The sequence below is a fragment of the Caretta caretta genome, chromosome 9 (assembly GCF_965140235.1).
Source record: "Caretta caretta isolate rCarCar2 chromosome 9, rCarCar1.hap1, whole genome shotgun sequence".
NCBI lineage: Eukaryota > Metazoa > Chordata > Testudines > Cheloniidae > Caretta > Caretta caretta.
Genome location: NC_134214.1, coordinates 75,850,713 through 75,865,573, shown reverse-complemented (window position 1 = coordinate 75,865,573; position 14,861 = coordinate 75,850,713). Strand labels below are relative to the sequence as shown.

At 43.6% G+C, this 14,861-nt stretch overlaps 1 protein-coding gene across 2 annotated transcripts in view; it reads left to right on the top strand.

The window, feature by feature from the left end:
• Positions 1-14,861, top strand: part of SH3BGRL (SH3 domain binding glutamate rich protein like) — a 167,169-nt gene that overhangs the window by 96,691 nt on the left and 55,617 nt on the right. Inside the window, exon 1 of one of the 2 annotated variants that reach the window (XM_048865079.2) lies at positions 12,963-13,132. The exons of the other annotated variant lie outside the window; for it this stretch is intronic. Within the exon in view, the coding sequence (XP_048721036.1) occupies positions 13,088-13,132 (45 nt within the window). The 5' untranslated portion in view covers positions 12,963-13,087. Of the gene's footprint in view, positions 1-12,962; positions 13,133-14,861 lie in introns of those variants that run through there. 2 annotated transcript variants of the gene reach the window in all.

Genomic DNA, 14,861 nt, shown 5'->3' with positions numbered 1-14,861 from the left:
TATTGCTCTCCCAACAGATATCAGAGTGATTGAAGTCTCCCATGAGAACCAGGGCCTGCGATCTAGTAACTTCCGTTTGTTGCCAGGGACTGCTGTGATTCACATCTACTGTGGGGCCTGCTGTGATTCAAGTAGCCAATGGAATCACTGATGTTCTGCTATCAAGGGTAGTGACTCTGGGAAATGTGCAGGTCATAGTGGATGGCTTTGCTGCAGTGGGTTTCCCTAAGTGTGGTGGGGTGATAGACGGAACGCATATCCCTATCTTGGCACTGGACAACCTTGCCAACCAGAACGTAAACCGCAAGGGGTACTTCTCAATGGTGCTGAAAGCACTGGTGGATCACAAGGGACGTTTCAATGACATCAACATGGGATGGTCGGGAAAGGTGCATGACGCTCGCATCTTTAGGAACTCCAGGCTGTTTGAGCAGCTGCAAGAAGGGACTTACTTCCCAGACCAGAAAATTACCTTTAGGGATGTTGAAATGCCAATAGTTATTCTTGGAGACCCAGCCTACCCTTTGCTCCCATGGCTCATGAAGCCGTACACAGACAGCCTGGACAGTAGTAAGGAGCAGTTCAACTATAGGCTGAGCAAGTGCAGAATGGTGGTACAATGTGCCATTGGACATTTAAAAGCTCGCTGGCACTGTTTGCTGACTAGGTTAGACCTTAGCACAACCAATAATCCCATTGTTATTACTGCTTGCTGTGTGCTCCATAATACCTGTGAGAGTAAGGGGGAGATGTTTAGGTGGGGTGGGAGGTTGAGGCAAATCGCCTGGCTGCCAATTTTGAACAGCCAGGCACCAGGGCGATTAGAAGAGCACAGCTAGGCATGCTGTGCATCAGAGAGGCTTTGAAAACCGGTTTCATGACTGGCCAGGCTACAGTGTGACAGTTGTGTGTGTTTCTCCTTGATGCAAACCCGCCCCCTTTGTAGATTTTAATTCCCTGTAAGCCAACCACCCTCCCCCCCTCAATCACAGCTGGCAAAGGAAATAAAGTCACTATTGTTTTGAAACCATGCATTTTTTCTTTATTATTTAAAAAAAAAAAGGGAGAGAACTGATAAGGTAGCCCGGGTTGGGTAGGATGGGGTGCGGGAGGAGGAAAGGACAAGGGCACATTGCTTATTGTAGCCACACTACAAATCAAAACTGTTTGAATGACAGCCTTCTGTTGCTTGGGCCATCCCTGGAGCCTCCCCCCTCCCCTCCCCCCCGTGTTCTTGGGCATCTGGCTGAGGAGGATATGGAACTTGGGGAGAAGGGCAGGCGGTTGTACAGTGTATGCAGCAGTGGTCTGTGCTCTTGTCGGCTTTCCTGCAGCTCCATCAGACGCCTGGGCATGTCTGTTTGCTCCCCTGTTAGCCTCAGCATTGCATCCTGCCTCTTCTCATCATGCTCACTTAATGCTTTCCTGGACTCTGCCACTGAATGCCTCCATGCATTCAGTTGTGCCCTATCAGTGCGAGAGGACTGCATGAGCTCAGAAAACATGTCATTGCGAGTGTGTTTTTTTCACCTTCTAATCTGCGATAACCTCAGGGACGGAGATGATAGGGGGAGCATAGAAACATTTGCATCTGCAGGGGGATAAAAAGGGAGAGTAAAATTTAAGATTATAAATTATAACAAAAGGGAGACTCTTTCACAGTGAATCAAGCAATTCACAGCCGACAGCACATGTGCTTTAGGTACAAGGTCACATTTTGCCGTTTATATTGAGTGCCTGCCAGTAGGGTGACACATCACACACGGCTGGGCAACAGAATTCGGTTTCCAGGCAGCCATGGTAAGCCTTTTGGTACGCGTGGTTGGCTTCTTACGCCTTCATAACATGTGGGAATGTTTTCAAACTGCAGCGTCCTCCTTTTCCATAGCAAGCAATGCTGGTTGGGTTTGCCATTTAAAAGGAGGGGCTGCGGTTTTCAGGTGGATGTGCAGCACACACATCCCTCCGTGTGGCTATTTGGGATGATCTTTTCACCCCTCCCACTGCTGCATGGCTATATGATGATCCCTTTTAGCCAAGCACAAACAGCACAGCATTAACGGGGTCCTTTTACTGTTCCCTTACAAAAATTCCCCTATTTCAACCAGGTGACCATAAATGATATCACTCTCCTGAGGCTAACACAGAAAGATAAAGACCAGATGTTGCTTGAATGCGACCAAACCCCAGGACCATTCGCTGCCATGCTTTGTGCTGCAATGATTCCAGACTACTTGCTACTGGCTTGGCGTGGTAAAGTGTCCTACCATGGAGGACGAAATAAGGCATCTCTCCCCCAGAAACCTTGGGCAAAGGCTTTCAGAGTACCTCCAGGGGAGCTTCATGGAGATGTCCCTCGAGGATTCCTGCTCCATCCCCAGACATGTTAACAGACTTTTCCAGTAGCTGTACTGGCCGTGAATGCATCCCAAGGCTTCAGGGCAAATCAAACATTAAACACTATTGCTTTTAAACCCTGTACTGCAGTTACAAATGTGCACTCACCAGAGGTGCCTTCTCCGCCTTCAGGGTCGGGGATCCTGCCCTTAGAGGGTATTGTCTCCAGGGTGATGAAAAGGTGCTGGCTGCCGGGGAGAACGGATTCACCTCCTGCTGCGCATTCTCCTCTTCCTCCTCTTCCTCATCCACAAAATCCTCCTCAGTTTTGCGTGAGACTCCCCCGTTGCAGGTGTCCACAGACAGTGATGGGGTAGTGGTCATGCCATGCAGCTGATCATAGAAGCAGCATGTCTGGGGCTTTGACCCAAAGCGACCATTTGTCTCCTTTGTCTTTTGACAGGCTTGCCTGAGCTCCTTGACTTTCACGTGGCACTGCTGTGTGTCCCTGTTGTAGCTTCTCTCCACCATGCCCTGTGCGATTTTGGCATCTATATCAGCATTTCTTCTTTTTGATCGGAGTTCTGCCTGCACAGATTCTTCTCCCCACACAGCGATCAGATCCAGTGTCTCCCTTTCGGTCCATGCTGGAGCTCGTTTGCGATTCTGGGGGGACTGCACGGTCACCTGTGCTGCTGAGCTCGCCACGCTGACCAAACAGGAAATGAAATGCAGAAGTTCCTGGGGCTTTTCCTAGTACCTGGCTAGTGCATTGGAGTTGAAAGTGTGGTCCAGAGCAGTCACATTGGAGCACCCTGGGATAGCTTGCCAAATTCAGCCCTGGGGCAATTACACTGGGAAGTAATTTGGCCTGTATGGATTATGGGCCAATGCTGTCCTTCTCTTGAGCTAGTCTACCTGGAGTGAAGGTGGCCGCACTGCACAGTAATTATCAGCATGTCTGAAAATCATGAGCTCCCATTAATAATCACTAAAAAGTATGAAATTTCACCACAATGTTCAGCTATGCAGTCATTTGACGCCCATTAACATTGGAACAGCAAGGGCTAAAAACTGCTTTGCATGTCTGGTCATCCAAGGGCAAATCATGCCCACCTGTCGGCATGGAAGGGATAGGATTGGCCCATAACTGAATACAGGCCAAATTATCTCCCAGTGTGATTGCACCAAGGATGATTTAGTTGGGGATTGGTCCTGCTTTGAGCAGGGGGTTGGACTAGATGACCTCCTGAGGTCCCTTCCAACCCTGATATTCTATGATTCTATGAACTCAAGTCTTGGCAGGTAAGTGAAGGAGGAAGTGCTTTTTGAATATATTTTATACGTCCTTGTAATTTTTTCTGTGGCATGCCCATTCTGTTAGCTGTGTGGGGTTTTTTTTCTCTTTTTCTTTTCCTTTGTAAAACCTTTGCAGTTCACCTTCAGTGTCAGCTGTCTGGCTGACACTCTGTGCAGCAAGTCGAAAATATTCCCATAAGAATTTATAGGAACTCAAGATAGGCTGAAGTAGACCCTTGCTAGCAAAATGATGGCTTGATACTAGTTGCAATGAAGACTCGTCAGTTTTTAAGAGTATACTACCTAGCTTTTGTATTTTGAATTAAAGTGCAGTTAAACTGATTTCCTTGCCTAGAAGTTCTTGAAGGTCTCTAACTGCTCCAGTAGGTGTCTCTGTTTAGTTGTAAAGTTATTCCGCTACTGTAATGATCAAGCCCACAAATTTCTGACTTCAACTATTCAGAATTTTATTTCACTCCAAACTAGATATTGCGGCCTGATTCACTCCTTGGGCTGTGACAGGCCATTAATCTTTCCCTCTAGACTCTTTAAAAGATTTAGAATAGAGGCAGAACTTCATTCTGCTTTCCTCAACTATCAACCTGCCAGCCAAGAGTGACAGTTCAGTGATCCTTTCTGCTTCTTTGTTACAGTAAGGGGAGAGAAATTTAAATTAGTATTGGGTCATCTACTTCAAAGGAACTACTCTAGTGTACATCAGGATTTCTGGTCAGCTTCCCATATTAGCTGCTTGCACCAGTGACTCCACTTAAACCACTGTTTAATAAAATGTGAACATACTTTACAATAGCTTTAAAATTCTCCTTTATGCCAATGTGTTCTGCATTCCCTGAGTTCTGCTCTACATCATGAGATTGGGCCTCTTGCTCAGAAGGCACAGAAGTGACAGCTTCTTCTGAGAGACCATGCATATTTGTGGAGGTCTGAAACAGTGACAGGGATATCTCAAAACTGATTTGAATATTAATTTGAACATATATTTATTTTTATGTAATAAATGCTTAATTATCTAATGTATTCATACTGGGTCACTGCAGTTTTCACGAGTATTTGGAATTAACCTATTTTGGGAGGAAAAACGAATTGTCACAAAAGCCACAAATAGCTCTTTATCCAAGATTTTTTCTCATATGGTCTGCTTCATTTCCAGAGAGAGCACTTCCTTCTTTTTAGAGGTGTGACCGAGCTTTGCAAGGGTGTCTGATATTGGTCTCCCCCTTAAAACTCTTAGGGCAAATATCACTGCCTTCAGTGGAGTGGCATTAGAGATGAATTTGGCACAGTAAACTTGTTATATAAATTCATACTAGCTCAGGTTGTAACACAAGTAGATATTATTTAGGGTACTTTTGTTGGTTTTATGTCATATCTAAATGCACTTTTATATTCCAAAGAGTCAAATTCAGATCCACTGTAAGCAGGGCTAACTCCTTTTGTCCTATGATTGTAAAACAAATAATCAGAGGCAAGAGAACACAAAATGAAGCTAGCACTCTGTTCTATATGGTTCCCAACCTCATATAGGGACAGGCTGTGAGCTGCCTTACACAGCCACACAGGGGAATAAGGGGATATAAAGAACTTCCTTATTATCTTTGCTCCAGCTACATGAAATGCAGACAGCAGTGCAGGGGGGAGAGCCTAACCTTTTGTAGAAGATGAAGTCCACTGGTGTTCAATCAAACATTTAGTCCCCAGATCTTTATACATCTGTTTTTTAGATAAAGACGCAGTTTATCTGGTCTCTGCTCAAAGACCGTCACCACTCTCAGGCTTCAGAAAAGGGAAGATTTTTTTTTCTCTCACTAGATGCAAAATTCTTCTCTGAGGCCTGCCTAGATTCACACACCTACTTAGGCACTTAACTTCCTTTGAAATCAATGAGAGTTAAGCACGTAAGTTGCTGTGTGAATCTGGCCTTTAGATTCACAGGCAACCAGCAAACCATATAGGAAGAGCAAAAGATTTATGTCAAGATCCAAGGCACATTTAAAACCACTCCTGCTTTCACAGAAGGCAATGGGAGTGTTGCCATTGACCTTAATGGGAGTAAGATCAAGGCCTTGGTTTATGATTATAGACCTACATATATATAACATAAACTAAAATCGAATGCAACTATTTTAATTTTCCTTTATTTTGTGTCTGCAGTTTGTCGTGAAATGGACAGTAAATGATGAAGGGAGGGAAATAGCCTAACATGAAGACCCCATATGCATATATACTACATTAGCAGCACAGGGATAACTCTTAGCTCTGAGCGCTTGAAACAAATAAAATAGGTGTTGCTTTGGTGGCAGCATAAAACATTTACTTTCCCCCCTAGAATGAAAATACTGATTCCCTTGTTTTGGCTGTGGTTTTGGTTTGCTGTGAGGAGGATAATTAAGCACTTCAACAACTGATTAGTAGTGAAAACAAAAATAGCATGGATTTTAGATGAGTGACATGGGAATAGATAATATGTAATATTCTGCCAATAGTGTAGAAAATGTCTTATTATGAGTCAGGAAAACTTAGTTATTATAATAATACTCAGTGCATTTATTGCTGTTAACTTAATACATTTTCCTTCATGAAGCTAAACTGCCTGTTAAAGTGCACTTTGGAGACTGATGATTAGAATAGGTTTTTTAGCAGGCAAGGAAGAGAGGGTACAGCTTGAGTCACCAGAGTGTCAACACAGAAAAACACTGTTTTTATGAGGGAGAGAAGAGCTGATGAATAGATATTCAACTAACTCTCTCCTTATATTCCATTCAGAACTGTCCACTTCCATGTTGTCTCCACTCTGCTTCACTTCTAGCCCATTGAGAATGGTTTATTTCAGTGTTTGCTGTGAGAGCAGGTGCTAGCTGTTAGAATTGGAGCAAAAGGCCCAAAGAAAACCTGCAGGCCATAATGTGTCACAATGTAACTGCATAGTACTTAATACTTACCTTATTATTTTGATTGTTTCCACTGCAGTAGTACCCAGAGGCCTCTTCTCGTGCTAGACAAATATATAATCAAAGACAATCCCTGCCCCAAAGAGCTTATAATGTACAGCCGCTGTCCTGCAAGGTAGTCCATGTGGCTGCAGTGTTCTGTCCAAGTAGATGGAGCTCCTTGCATGATTGGTGCCTAATTTAACATCTCAGAGCAAACTGTGTTGTAGCTAAAAAGTTACCATAATGCAGACACTTTTAATGGTGACTGACTTACACAATAAATCTCCATGTTCCCAGTGAGCTAGAATCTTGACATTTGGAACATTTACTCATTATGGAACTTAAATTTGAATTTTCTATAATAGGTCAGCAAAAAGTTGTCAGACTAACCATTTAATAAATTATATGAATTTCTTCTGTGAGGTGGCCATGTTGGGTATGTGTCCTGCAGATGACAGAAATTAAAGTCATCTGAGGTCATCAGTTCCATTTATCAGATTTTAGCTAAGAAAGTTGTTGAAAGAAAGTGAGTGTGCAGCAGAAGTTGATGCTGATAGACACATTCTCCCAATGAGTGGACTGCTCCCAAGTAGTATTTTCATAGTGATGCATTATTTGATGGGATTTGTACTCATTCTGTACATTCCACTCACCTCTTTGAAAACATACACCTAACATTATTATTTCATACATCTGGAATACATTTTGTTATTAGGTATTGCAGCAACTCCATGGTTAACGTAAGACAGTTACCATTGTAAACATTATGAGCCTCAATTTTCCTCCTCCCTCAAGTTAAAGACCATCTTTTCGGCCTGAAATTTCACATATGAGGTCTCTTGACAAAGAACTTCTTTTTGGGAGAAAGTCTGATATGAGTTGGAGAAGTCCTGAGATATGAGAGTTTGAAACAGAGAGGTTTTTCATGTTTTAGAAAAGCGTTCCAAGGTCTTTTTGGAACAGTATCTGTGATCTCAAAAACTTCTTGAACTAAAAATGCCACATTTCTTTTATTCATTTGTCCACAATAAGGTCTAGTGCACACTATTGTGTATAAGGTTATGTGCTTAATTTTGGAGTTATTCACAATGATTATCTGAATCTTTTTGAGACTGCCCCAAGGTTTATGTAGCATTTACAATCTAGGGTCCCAACTAATTTATTTGGGGCTCTGCACCTCTGATTGGATGGTGGCTTTGCCCACTTGAAGGTATGTAGATTTTTAAATTCCATAAACCAAATGTATCTTATTCAAGGTGATAAAAAATTATACAGGTACAGCCAGTAAAGCATGTAAACTCTTTTAGCCAAGAGATCTGGTTCAAGGAATTTAGAAGTTTAACAGAAACAACTGGTGTAGTTTCTACCCTCTATAAAATTATTAGTTTTGGTTCCAGGAGATTAGGATGTAAATTTTTCAGGGAGTGTTTCTTCAGATGTGTTTGTACAGATCCGTTCACAATGGGACCCTGATTTGGATTGGGGCTTTGAGTATTCCTGCAATAATAATAATAATAAGTAACAATTAATAACAATGATAAATTAATAATTACAGTTTCTACAGAGTCCTAGTAAAGCACTATGGTACTGGATGGCATTATATAAACTACTGATTATTAATAAAAATAATAATAATTAATAAGCATACAGCCCTTAGAAAGAATGTGAAAGAACAGGTGGAGAACCTGTGATATGTGTTTCCTTGAACTCTGGGATTAAGTGATTGCCATTAACTCCATACACAGCAGCTGTTGGCTGGGAGGCCCTTAGGACAGCTATGAAGAAAGAGAAAGAATTCCTTTGCAGTGCAATTGTTTAGATTAACATTCTATCATTTTAAAACTGTTTATACATAACTTCTTTAAATTTGCTTGATTTATTTTTCCAGAGGGTGATTGTTTTAGTGGCACTAATGTGTATTCTATTGATATTTAATTGTGAATAAACTACATTCATATAAATGAGAGTAGTCTAAGGATGGGAGCCTTTTAACTCTATATGAAACATGCAAGTAGCCCTATATTTTTGACCAGGAGCAAAATCTGTTAATTTAAAAAAGAAACCATCACACTGGAGTTCATTTTAAAAGAAAGCACTTACAAGGTGTAAATCCTGTTGCTTCTTCCTCTGCAACATCTGTAAAATCCCCAATTTCTTTTCCATCCCTCCTGCTGAAATCCTCATCCATTCTTTGGTTCTCTCTCCTCTCAACTCTTGTAACTTCTTCCTGTCTGGTCTCCCCAGTTCTTTCCCCTCCATTCTAATTTCAATGCTACTGCCAAGAGCAACTTTCAATCATTCTGCCCTACCGATCTTCCTTCATTTCTTATTCCCTATTGCCATTCCTCAAATCTCTGTTCTGGGATACTCAGTCAGCACCAGATTTAAGCCTTCTTTTTGTACCCAGCTTGTAGGGTCTGCACCACTACACCTCTGTTCTTGTCTGTTACTGGACACCCCAGCCCACTCCCTATGCTCTCCTTATGTCTTTTGGGGTCTGATCCTGCTCCATAGAAATCAATGGGAGTTTTTGCCATTAACTGAAATGGAAATAGGAGTAGAAGGCCCTTTATCTCCCTCACCCATTCCTGAATTTGTGCCTTCTTTTATGCCACATCTTTATGGTTGAAGGAGTCACCTTATTCATCTTTCCCAGTCTCCTTTCTTAAAAAGTTCTGGAGACCCATCTGTTCATGAAACATTCCTGATACAGAGATGAGCCCGGCTGTGCATTTGTTCTGTATTTTATTTTCCTCTCTTTACACCTATGCTTTTTCGTAAGTTGTTTGGAGCAGGGAGCTCCATTTGAATAGCACTGTGTTAGCAAATATCTTCAACAACAGCAAAGGGGAGACAGAAAATTACTGACTGCAAAGTCGACATAATGCAATGTCACAACTGTATACAAAAGCAGTGTAATGCAATGACCATATACAAAAGCAATACACGCTCTCCCCCTTGTTGTTGCTGAAGATATTTGTGCCTGAGTAATAGCCCATTCCTGCAAGGTGCTGAACATCAGATGTGTGGGGCTGAGCCTCCTAATTCCTATTTGCTTCAATTTGGAGCTGAGGGGACTCAGCCCTTCCCAAGAGGAGCTAGTATCTTGCAGAATTGGGTCCTAGAATTCTTCCTCTCACAGCTCCTCTTTCAGCTGAACACTGCAATTAATTTATAATTCAACGTTGATTGTACTGTGTTACTGGGCGTCGTGGAATGATTACAATGTAACAAGTCCTGTAACACAGTACATGTAACATCATCCTTTACTTAAGGATGATGAAGTTGCAGTGGCTGTGAAGAAGAAAGACCTATTTAAACAGGCATATATATTTAAAAATGAATCCACGTGCGATTCAGTTTTCATTTCTGTTCCCCACACATGCATCATGGTGCATTTTAAAAAATCTGCTCGTGTGCAACCAAAGCTAGGAATTGTAGTGATTAGATTTCAAGATTCATGCCATATTTTTAAAAAAAGATGTGGTCTCAATTTAGAAAATGTCTGTGGGTTTTGTTCTTTTTTAAATTTTTGTTTACAAGTAGGGCTGGGGCACTGGAGATTTGTCCTATTTTATGGCTGCTGCATTGTTAATTAGTGGGGGTAATTTGTGTCTGCAACGAAGGCTATAGATTATTTTTTAAACATGGTCTCTGCGTGCAAAGTTTGCCTGGTTATTACTGCTAGTTGGCAGGGCTGATTGCCTGGAATTAATGCTGTTGCCTGGTGCCATGTTTGCCTTCGTGCATGTCAGTTCCTTTCCACAGTTTCTGGAGCATGCTCTCAGGTCTAAGCATCCGGGAGGTGTTGGCAAACCCTGGACTGATTTTTACACCAGTTTCTGTTTATAGAATGGAGAGGGCTTCAGGTATCCTCCTAAGTACATCACTGATCCTACTAGCAACTAGACATCATCCTTCCATGAGACAAGCTGCAGGAAAACAAACCCCCACAGCTTTTATTTTCCTTATTTGTTACTTAGGTGCGGCATTTTAATGGGTAACCCTTAATGGACTTGGAGGATTTTTTCCTGTGCAATCCTGTGCTGAAAGGTGCATCCTGACACGTCCCCCACCCTGCCTGCCTGGTGGAGAGGGTAGGGAAGAGGCATACCTCAGCAGCCACCCATCTCTCCACATATCTCGCAGTGCTAGTCGAGAATTCCCTGCACCTTTTCACCATTTACACACTATGAAAATCTCCTCGCCTCTTCCAGGCTCTGGAGCGCTGAGTGCCACACTGCCTGGCCAGTGAGAGCCAGCGAGCTGGCTGGTGTAGTGTTAAAAGCCCACTACTGACACATTTTGCTACAAAACCTGCATTACAATGCAATCCCACCAGTTGGAGCTTGTTTCTCAGGCCCAGAACTGGTACTCCACCATCTGCAGCTGCTCCATGAATGCCACCAACAATTTTGAATTGGTTGTTGCTATGTCCCACAGCAATCTGTTCTGCATGGAATCATCATGTTCCCACTTCTATTCTTGCAGCTCTGCAAATACAGCAGGATTGTGTACCCTGGACTTCCAATGCTAGTCGTGACAATAGTGCAGAGCCATGCAGACTCCATGCTTCTGTCAGAGATGGCAGACAGTAAGGAGGGCCATGCGAGTTTGTGGGATTTAGGAAAAAAAGTGCAAAAATTATGTATAATTTTACATATGGGGTACATATAAAATTAGGGGATGGTGAACACTGCAGTATGTGAAGTTGATCTCTGTGTGCCCCATTTTAACCCCAACAAACTTCCAAAAATACAGTATGGTGGACGGTGGCGAGTTGCACAGTGGGATACCTATCTATGGTGCACCACACTCTGGATCGATACAAGCATTTCTGGTGAGTACGCGCAGCAGCGACACAAGGAGTCAAGTAGGCATGAGCACATGACATACTAACTGTGGCGATTCTATGGTGACATAACTTGATTTAACATAAGTTTGAAATGTAGATATGGCCTTGGGTATATGAAATGTATGGGAGAGGTAATAGGAAAAGTATGAGAATAGGCCAAGATTCATTCAGGTGTTTAGGCTCCTGCTTTTGTGGAACCGGGCCTACTGCACCCTAAAGACTCACGAACAAAGAGGCACATAAGAAGAACCCAATATCATTTCTTTCTTTTTTTTTAAATTTCATGACTTGAAGGTGTATAACTCATGATTCTGGAATTCTTGTGGTTGTGAATCTATCTTGGGGTTGTAGATGTGTGTTCATTATATTCTGAAAGCCAAAACAATAACTGAGTTCAAAAAAGAATTAGATAAATTCATGGAGGATGGGTCCATCAATGGCTATTAGCCAAGATGATCAGGGATGCAACCCTTGCTCTGGATGTTCCTAAACCTCTGACTGCCAGATGCTGGGAGTGGACAACAGGGGATGGATCACTTGAAGACTGTCTGCTCTGTTCATTCCCTCTGAAGCACCTGGCATTGGTCGGACTCACTACGGCTATTCTTATGTTCAGCAAAAATTACAGAAGATTTTTGCCCTTGAGAAGGATGTAATATGAGATAGTACAGTGCCCTTATGGAATATTGAGAATCAGGTTCTATGCACAAGCAATGACATGTGAAAAAGCACTAAGGGCTGGATTGAGAGACAAAATAATAGTTGTAAAAGGCAATCTCCATTGGTCGATCAAATGCAAAAGAAGTTTTGACACCAGGCTTGGAAATCAGTCAGACTGGAAGTCACATGAGCCAACAGAATAAACTTCTACTGGAAAATAAGAAGAAAAAGTTAGAATTAAAAATTCCAAATTAAAAATCACAGTAAAAAATACAGCAAGTGCTCTACTAGAAACACAATGTCATTGCTAAAACTACTAGCAACTATTTACTTATAAATATTTGATGAGTGTTTGCTATTAAAATAAAAATTAAATGGCACAATGACATGCATCTGCACAATGATAACAAAGGTTCATGATCAAGTAATAAGAGTAATAAAAAAAACATTTTAAAAGGTGCAGAACTGTTTAAATAGATTACCTTTAAGGAAGGGAGTGCAACTCAGGGCCCCACAGCAGCAGATAAGGCAAATTTGTGACCTGTTATGAGACTTTGTGTAGAGGTACAATCTCAGAAGGGATTCTTTTAACTAGCCACCATCCCTGATTTTGCCCTTCAGCTGCTTGACCCCCCCGCCAGTAAATTTCCGCCCCCTGCTCAGACCCTGCCCATCCCCCCCTCCGGTTTGCCGCCTTTGAACCCCTCTAAAGCAGCAGAGTCGGATCCCAAGGAAGGGCAGAGTGCGGGCAGCGGCTTCAGCAGCTGTTACTGAGCATGCCCGGTGCACCCTCAGCGGCCCCTTCGGACAGGGAGCCGTTTGTGACGCTACCCCGGTAGGCGGGGCGCAGCGGCCCCGCCCCCTCTCCCCCCGCGCTGCCCGGGGGCCGGGCTGCCTGCCTGCCTGCGCTCACTGCCCCCGCTCCGGCGACTCGGCCAGCGCACACCCAGCACGAGGCGCCCGCGTCCCCGCCGCTCTGCTCAGCATGGTCATCCGAGTCTACATCGCCTCCTCCTCCGGCTCCGTGGCGGTAAGGAGCAGCCCGCGCCTCGCCGGCCCCGGCGCCAAGTTGCCGCTGTTCCGCCAGCTGAACCCCGCCTCGCTCCCTTCTGCAGGGGCGGCGAGTTGGGGCACTGCGGGCAGTTTGGGGGCGTTTTCAGCTGGTGGTGTTCGTGCCTGTGGGTGTGAGGGACCTGGGGTGAGCCCGGATCGTACATCCGTCCGCAGGCGGGGGGAGGGTGAAACATCTGGCGGGGAGGGGGTTATTACACATCAGTGCAAGGGTGCTGGAACAGTTTGTATGGGGGGGGGGGGCTGAGAGCCATTGAACCAAACTGTAAAGCCTGTATATGATGGCAGCCCCTTCAAGCCAGGGGGGGCAGCAGCACCTATGCAGTCTGGGGGGAAGACGAGAGGGTTACACATCTGGCTGGGGGAAGTGGAGAGGAGAGGGTTACACGTGTCTGGGGCGGGGGAGGAGAGGGATACGCATCTGGCAGGGAGGAGGAGAGGAGAGGGTTCTATTTTGAGACTGGGGGCCAAATCATGAGAAACCCACAGCAAAACTCCAGTTGGCTTAAATGGGACCAGGGATTGGTCTATGTATGCCCAACTTCTGCTGCGAAGGTGGCCCTGTGTCTTTGTGATGCCTGAGTTCTTTTCTCTCTGGTTGCTTGCGCTGGGTTTTTTCCTCTTCTAGAGAGATCCTCTTCTTGCAGTCCAAATGCGTCAGTGAATGAGGAAACACAACTGTACAAGTGGCTTCCGTGTTTGTGTGTGTGAGAGAGACAGAGAGAGATGAAAGTTCTCTGGATATTTTAATGCATACTAAAAACTACTACAAGTTGCTCATCTGGAAACATGATAAAGAGGGTGAAACCTGAATGGTGACAATGATAAATGTGCAAATGTATGTTGCCTTCCCTGAGAGGCAGAGTTGGGAAAGCTGAGGTCTGATATAGGTAAATACCTACTTCCTGGTTTTTCTCTCCACCCTCCCATCCATCCGTGTTTGCTTCCTCACCCATCTCGCTGGACCTTTCCTCACAAGCTCCAGGCCAGTGACAGCACATCTCCAGTTTTATACCTGAAGAAAGGTCATGGGTGAGGTTGAGATCTTTTTTTTCTGAAAGTGCTGTTACTTTCTAAAACTAAATTCTTTCCACCTAAAAGAGATGTAATTTTTTCTTGTTTATGGAGAGAGAATCTAAAAAGTTAGTGGCTTTTTTACTTGTCCATTAAAGAGATTAAAATTATACACATTTTGCAACATTTCCCTCTTTTTTTTTTTTCTTCTCAATCTCACTAGGAAATCCAAATATCTACTGCTTAGTCCAGCAGCAGTTTTGCATTGTTGAAATTCCTGCAATGTAATCATAGTGGAGTTTCTAAGTCCTTTTAAGCATTATAATAAACTCTGTATGAGACTTGAGGAGAGAGAGGGGGATCAGACAGTTGGATTGTGTTCCTTTTCTTGCCATGAAATGGAATATGCCTTTCCCCTTTTCTGCCACATTCCAAGCTTATCCCTCAGGACAAGCCCAGTTATTTATAAGTGGGTAAACTATGCCTGCGGGCAGGTCCCCTTCCAGGCAGGAGTCCCCTCACTCACCTCTCTGGAGTATGGAATGCTTGATTAATAATTAAAGAGAAATTTGCAGACTGTTCCCACTCCAGGTCTTATTCTAAATGGGAGGAGCAGCCTGTGCTTGAAGGTGTCCTGTGTTTACTGTTGCTGGTCACTGAAAAGAAAGCATTAT